Source organism: Octopus bimaculoides, chromosome 7 (genome assembly GCF_001194135.2).
Source record: "Octopus bimaculoides isolate UCB-OBI-ISO-001 chromosome 7, ASM119413v2, whole genome shotgun sequence".
Taxonomy (NCBI): Eukaryota; Metazoa; Mollusca; class Cephalopoda; order Octopoda; family Octopodidae; genus Octopus; species Octopus bimaculoides.
The window spans coordinates 56,300,622-56,308,728 of NC_068987.1; the positions used below are offsets into that span (position 1 = coordinate 56,300,622).

Consider the following 8,107-nt stretch of genomic DNA (forward strand, 5'->3'; position numbering starts at 1 on the left):
TATATATATATATATATATATATATATATATATATACATGACACCTTGAAAAGTCTATTCTACGATATCCCAGGGCTAAAAAGTTTTGTCAGTGGATTTGGTAAATGGAAACTGAAAGAAGTCAATGTGTGTGTGTGAGTGTGTGTGTACGTCCTCCACTTTACATAATATTTGTAAACAAGTGTAACCATCATCCAATCAGTATCCTTCACTTCCAATCTTATGTGAAAGCATATGCAGTCATGAGAAAATATTGCATTGCTTGGAAACAGGTGTGTGTCAGTGACAGGAAAGGCATACAGCCATAGAAAATCTGCCAGAATTAATTCAGTTTGAAGCAATGTAGCATGGAAAAGTTGACATTAATGCAATGATGATGATGATATATGAGTGTGTGTGTGTATACGACTTATAGAAGTGTCCAGTTAGATTTAACATGTTCATGTACAGTAAAATGTGGAAATACCTTCATTTGTAAATAATTCCCTTGGTAGTGAAATTCTCCATATAACCAATGCATATGAAAATACTCAACTCTGGGATATGAATAACATCATCAGATCGTAGTACACATTTCTGCGTCATTACACTTCATCAGTTTTAGCCACTAAATGCCTAACTTATAGCCTACTAAGAACTGTTTGTCATATATATAAGCAACAAATAATAAATTTACTGGTGTATCCAAAGCTTTAGTAAGAGGCAAACTCAGCAGCAAAAATTAAAACATGCAGAAAAATCTTCACTGCAGATATTGTCTTGAAAGAGAAATTTTGTTTATGGACGATGTGGATGATATTGTATCGCAAATAAGAGAAAAGGAATTGTTTTGAAATTAAATAATTTTCAGATGCTGTTACAGACATAATAGATATTAAGTAAGTTGATGAAGGCTGTTTTAATGTTTAAATACTTAAAGTTTCACTCAATTCCTTCTTCATAGTTGTGGGTTCAAAGAAAAAGACAGCGTCTCAGATATCTTTGTTGTCACCTTCCTCATCATCATCATCATCATTTTAGCATCAAGTCATCAATGTTTGCATGTGTTGGATAGAATTCATTGAGGCAGATTTTCTACAACTTGCTGGGGCTGCCTACTGGACCCAAGCAGCGGGAAATTTAGACAGTGTCATGTGACAACTTGCTGGGGCAGCCTGCTGGAGCCTAGCAGCAGGTATAAAAAGGGGAATTTGACAAGACAGTCAGTCGGACGCTGACACTCGTTGATGCTGCGTCGAAGAGGCCAGGGAATAGAAGAAAGAAGACATGCACCCAACACCAGAGCTGAAGACACCTCCGTAAGGGGGGGGGGGGGTCCTGCCACGTCAAAACGGTAGAGGAGTAGGGGCTGAAACCGGACGTGGTTCCTCCTGATGATGTCTTGAGCTAACTGGATCCTATTAAGGAGCTGTTGAGGTAGCAGACCACAAAACATGGTTGAAATTCCCCAAGATACCTTTCTTTTCACCAACCCTGACCTGTTTCTCACTAAGGTAATATTTCCCCATGACCAAATGTTTTATGGAAGAGTAGAAACAAGACTACCATTATCATCATCATTTAACATCTGTTTTCCATGCTGCCATAAGTTATATATTATAAACTTCTTTCAGTTTCCATCAGTCAAATCCATTCCAGATGCCTTTGGCCAGCCTTGACGCTTGCTTTATGCAGTGGAACTGAACCTGACATCATGTGATTGGCAAGCAAACTTCCTAACTATACAACTCACCAAACTAACTTATCATGGTAGAATGTATATTCCTGTATGTTTTTATGAGGTTATTTCTTAACTGCTTTCTCAGCTGTTTATCATAAGTTTTGGAGTGTTTCTTGGAAGCTTTCTAACTGTTACATACATTGATCCAGTAGAAGAAAATGTTCAGAAACGACTGGCTTTATCAGGAGCCAATATAACATACTGCAACATATGTACTGCATTTGTGTAAGTATTTCAGTTATTATATTAAATACATTCTTTAACCCTTTAGTGTTTAAACCAGCCACATCCGGCCCAAATATTTTACATGTTTTATATTTGAACTAGCCATATCTAGCCTCTCACACCTAACCTACATTGACATTCTAAAAATAAATATTCACATCATTGAGATTTCAAAGCTATGAAATAATGCATGATTAATTCAAAACAACTTGAGTGAAAAGGCATTACATTTAACAGAGTAATCTGAACATTAAAGGGTTAATGACAATATCTGTATCTAGAGTGATGGATTTTTTAAAAAGTTAGTTTCCATTGACTCCTTAAAAAAATTCAATATCTTTCATTGGTTTCCATCAATTGTTGAAAGACTGAAATGGAACAGAATTATATTTGCATGAATATTATTTATGGCTCTTTTTTTAACTTAAATTTTATACTTTCATCACTGTCAACATCATTTAACATCAGTTATCCATCCTGACATGGGTTGGATGGTTTGATAAGATTTAGTGAACTGCAGCACTGTGCTGAACCCCAAAAGTTAACTTTGGCATGCTTTCTGTGGCTGGATGCCCTTCCTAACACCAACCACTTTACAATGTGTGCTGGGTGATTTTTTTTCATAATATATTGGCACAAGTAATTATTGCTGGACTGAAAAAAAAGCACCCAGTACACACTGTAAAGTTGTTGGCATTAGGAAGGGCTCCAACATTGTAGGTGAAACGTAGTTAAATCAACATAATGTATTTAAGTTAGTGTATTTTTCAATGACAACATCTATATCTACAATGACGGATTTTGTTTTTTTAAAGTATATATTCCATCTTTGATTGGTCTCCATGAGCAATTGAAAGACTGAAATATGATAGAATTTCATTGGTATGGATGAATTTATAGTATTATCTTTTAAATTTAAATTTCATAATTTACATAAGTATATAAATATATTAATTCCATCATTATAGGTGACATGATTTAATCGGTTACATGATTTAAGATAAAGTCATCTTGTATTAAAACACAGAACATAAGAACATGACAAAAACCAAAAAAAAAATACTGTATGATAATTGTAAATGATAGTCTACTGCATGCTGATAATTTAAAAAATGGTTAAAGTATAGAAAATAGAGTCGTCCTGTGTTGAAACACAGAACACAAGAATGAAACTAAATACAGTAAGATAACTTTAATACTGTACAACAATGAAATAAATAAATTACATAGATGCAAGCATGACCATGTGGTAAGAAGCTTGCCTTCAAACCACATGGTTCTGGGTTTAGTCCCGCTGCATGGCACCTTGGGCAAATGTCTTCTACAATAGCCTCGAGCTGATTGAAGCCTTGTGAGTGGATTTTGTAAACAGAAACTGAAAGAAACCCATCATGTGTGTGTGTGTGTGTGTGTGTGTGTGTGTGAGTGTGAGTGTGTCTGTCTTTGTCTCCTGCCACTGCTTGACAACTGGTATTGGTGTGTGTATGTGCCCATAGCTTAGCAGTTCAGCAAAAGATAGTGATAGAATAAGCACTAAGCTTTAAAAAAATATAAGTACTGGGATCAATTCATTCAACTAAAACTTCTTCAAGGTGATGCCCCAGCATGGCCATGGTCAGATGATTGAAACAAGTAAAAAAATGAAAGAATACGAAAATGTTGCAAGGCATTATGTATCACCATTTCTGTTAACTTGTCAATGTTATATACATAAAAATATATCATAACAAACAAAACAATTACAATGTGGAGAAGTTATTTAACGTTTTAGCCTTCAGATTACTCTGTCAATATACAATGTTTATGTATTCACATTATTTTGAATTAATCTTGATTTATCTCATAGCTGTGAAATTTTGATGATGCATTTGTTTATTTTTAGAATGATACTGTAGGGTCAGTGTATGAGGCCGGATCTGGACATAGAAAAAAGGATATTTAGGCTGGATGCAGGCTGTTTAAATGCTAAAGGGTTATGATATGGACATTATTCTATTATTCTACTGTATTTCAGAGGAGTGCACAAATATCAGTGACCAGGTTGTAAATGATGAGAAAATTTTATTAATGTATAATACTGTATAATAACATAATAATATTACAAAATAAAACAAAGGCATGTATAGCTGTATAAGTGTGTTTTAAGAGTCTACCATGAGTCTTTCTCAATGTAATTATTAGTTACAACTCAGTGCCTTAGATAAAATCATTTACCAAACAAGCAGAAATACAAAATAAATTTAATCCTATTGCCAACTAGCCTTACTCAAGAGTTATAAGTTCCTGAAGTCGTCGTCATCATCGCTGCCACTGCCGCCGCCGCCACCAAACCCACCACCACCGCCACCACCATTATGTATTTTCTTTCTTCTTGATTGTTTCATGTGTCACACAAGATATTCACATTTTGTTATCAACCTTTATATTGCAGCCATTCAGATTCCAGGCATTGTAGTGACTGCAACAAATGTATATCAGAATTTGACCATCATTGTCCATGGCTAAATAACTGTATAGGGAAAAAGAATATGATGTAAGTTCAAACCTCAGTTATTTGATAATAGGGGAAAAACTAGTATAAAATGGTTTCTAGTGTTGTGTGTGTGTGCATGTGTGAGTGTGTGCGCCTGTGAGTGAGTGTGTGTATGTGTGCGTGTGTGTGTACATATATTTTTTATCTTTTACTTATTTCAGTTATTTGACTGCAGCTATGCTGGGGCACCACCTTGAAGGGTTTTAGTCACACAAATTGACCCCAGAACATCTTTTTAAGTCTAGTACTTATTTTATCAGACTCTTTTGCCAAACCACTAAGTTATGGGGACATAAACACACCAACACGGATCATCAAGCAGCAGTGAGGAAGAAGCACAAACACAAAGACATACACACACATATATATATATATATATATATATACAAGCGTGATCGTTACCAACGTCGCCTTCCTGGCACTTGTGCCAGTGGCACATGAAAAGACATTCGAGTGAGTTCGTTGCCAGTGCCGCTGGACTGGCTCCTGTGCAGGTGGCACATAAAATACACCATTTCGAGCATGGCTGTTGCCAGTACCTCCTGACTAGCCTTCGTGCCGGTGGCACGTAAAAGCACCCACTACACTCTCGGAGTGGTTAGTGTTAGGAAGGGCATCCAGCTGTAGAAAGTCTGCCAAATCAGATTGAAGCCTGGTGTAGCCATCTGGTTCACTAGTCCTCAGTCAAATCGTCCAACCCTTGCTAGCATGGAAAGCGGATGTTAAACGATGACGATGATGATGATGAATGGGCTTCTTTCAGTTTCCATCTACCAAATCCACTCACAAGGCTATGGTGTGCCTGAGGCTATTGTAGAAGACACTTGCTCAAGGTGCCACACAATGAGACTGAACCTGGAACCATGTGGTTGAGAAGCAAGCTTCTTACCACACAGCCATGCCTGCACCTATATACATATCAGCCATGTGTGTATAAATGTGAACAAATGTTTTTTTTATTAGAAGCATTGAAATATGTATTGTACAATACAAATAAGAAGATGATACTTTTTCGAATGTATTGTTGCCATTAGAACAGCAGAAACACAGGGTAAATTACCCTTACAAGGCAGAAAGATTTGTCAACAACCAGCCATGGACTCAAACCCATATCCCTCAAAGACTCAGGTTGAGTGCTTTATCATTAAGCTAAACTGCCGCTGACAAATTCAACCACCAAATTAGACACTAAATAGTTTAGCTTTATAGAACAACCATGTGTGTGTAAATGTAAACTAACAAATATTTGTTTTTTTATTAGAAGTTTTGAAATGTATATTGTAAGGGTAATTTACCCAGAATTTCTGCTGTTCTGATGGCAACTCTGCATTCAAAAAAATATCATCTTCTTATTTGTACTGTACAATATTCATTTCGATGCTTCTAATAAAAAAAAACAAAAATTTGCTTGCTTACATTTATGCATACATGGTTGTTCTATAAAGCTAAAACTAATTAGCACTCAGCCTGAGTCTTTGAGAATATGGGTTCGAATCCTACAGCTGACTGTTGACAAACTTTTTCACCTTGTAAGTAATTTACCCAGTATTTTTGCTGTTCTAACGACAACTCTGCATTTGAAAAAATATCATCGTATTTGTATCATACAATATATATATATATATATATATATATATATATATACATATATAGATACTGAGGACAATTCATTTGACTAAAAATTCTTGAAGGCAGTGTTCCAACAAGGCCACAGTCTAATGACTGAAACAAGTAAAAGATAAAAGATATATTCTTTTATTCTTTTACTTGTTTCAGTCATTTGACTGCAGCCATGCTGGAGCACCGCCCTTATATATATATATATATATATGTATGTATGTATGTATGTATGTATGTATTTACTTGTTTCAGTCATTTGACTGTGGCCATGCTGGACCACAGCATTTAGTCGAACAAATCAACCCCAGGACTTATTCTTTGTAAGCCTGGTACTTATTCTATCAGTCTCTTTTGCTGAACTGCTAACTTACGGGGACATAAACACACCAACATCAGTTGTTAAGCAATGGTGGTGGTGGGGGACAAACACAGACGCACACAAATACTATATATACCTATATATATATATATATATATATATATATATATATATATATATATATATATATATATATATATATATATAGGTTAAAAAAAAACAATAACAAAAAAGTGAGGACGTGATACGGATAGTGTTATTGGACGCTCGGGAAAGGAATGAGAGAGAGTATGACGTTTCAGGTGGAGCCCTTCGTCGGAAAGACGGAAAGTTCAAAGAATGGAAAAACGGAGGAAGAGAAAAATGGCACCGATGCCCACGAGGTTACATTGTGGAAAGACCGGAAGAGGAGGTGGTGGAGGAAAAGTTCTTTCTAAGACAGGAGAGTGAAAAAGGGAGGTGAATATCTGTGCGTGCGCGAGAGTCTGCAAGGGTGTGTGTAATAACAGAATGTGTGTGTGCGTGTGTATGTGTGTGTGTATGTGCGTGGTTTGGTTGTTTATCTGTTAGTGTGTATGTGTGTGTTTGTGTGTGTGTGTGACGGAGTGGAAGGAATTAGTAGCAGGAATAGTTAGTGGGTGCTTAGGGACAATGGTCAGTGGAAGGTCAGCAGGCAGTTTTTGTGTGTGTTTGTGTGGGGTTGTAGGTGTTGGATACGTGTGCATGTGTGTGTGTATTTTGTACGTGCGCGTGTGTGTATGTGTATGTTTTTGTGCGTGCGTGTGTGTTTGTGTATATGTGCGTTGCTGTGTACGTGTGTGTGCGTGCGTTTGCTTCTGTAAGTGCGTGTGTTGTTTATGCCCATGTGTGTGTGATTGTATGCGTCTCTGTGTGAGTGTGTTGTGTTGGTGAGAGGTGTATGTGTATGTGGGTGTGTGTGTGTGTGTGGATGTGCGTGTGTGTGTGGGATTGTGAGTGTTAGGTACGTGTGCGTGTGTGTTTATGTGTGTCTGTATGTGTGTGTCCGTGTGCGTGTGTGTATATTTTTTGTGTGTGCATGTATGTGTATATCGTGTATGTTTGCGTGTGTGTGTGTGTGTGCATGTGTTTGCTTACGTACGTGCGTGCATGTGCGTGTGTCATTTATGCCCCTTGTGTGTGTAGTTGTATGCGTGTTTATGTGAGTGTGTGAGTATTGTGTATGTGAGAGGTGTGTGTGTGTTTATGTGTGTGTGTGCGTATGTGTGTGAGAGCATAAGGATGTGTGCCAGGTATGTGTGTTATTTTGTGTGTGCACTCCTGTGTGTGTGTGTGTGTGTGCATATGTATGCGGCTGTGTGTGTACGTGTATGTAGGCGTGCACGTATATATGGGTGTGTGTGTGTAGGGCTGTGTAAGGTGTGTGTCTCTACCACTGTGCGTGTGTGTGTGTATATATGTGCGTTCGTCTATGTGTGTGTGAGGGCGTGTATGTATGTTTGTCATGTGTGTGGGCGGTATATATGTAAGGTGTGTGTTAGGTGTATGGGAGGTATGTGTGAATGGGGGTATATATGGGTTATGTGTGCAAGGGTGTGTATGCTTGGGTGTGTGTGTGTGTGTATGCGCAAGTGTGCGTGTGTATGTGCGTTTGTATAAGTGTGTGGGCGAATCTGAGCATGTAAGTGCATGCATGTGTGTTGTGTGTGTG

At 37.4% G+C, this 8,107-nt stretch overlaps 1 protein-coding gene across 1 annotated transcript in view; it reads left to right on the forward strand.

Annotated features, from left to right (window-relative positions):
- Positions 1-8,107, forward strand: part of LOC106879045 (palmitoyltransferase ZDHHC11) — a 38,834-nt gene that overhangs the window by 20,588 nt on the left and 10,139 nt on the right. Inside the window, exons 3-4 of the mRNA XM_052969424.1 lie at positions 1,806-1,945; positions 4,377-4,478. Coding sequence (XP_052825384.1) covers positions 1,806-1,945; positions 4,377-4,478 — 242 coding nt within the window. The remainder of the gene's footprint in view (positions 1-1,805; positions 1,946-4,376; positions 4,479-8,107) is intronic.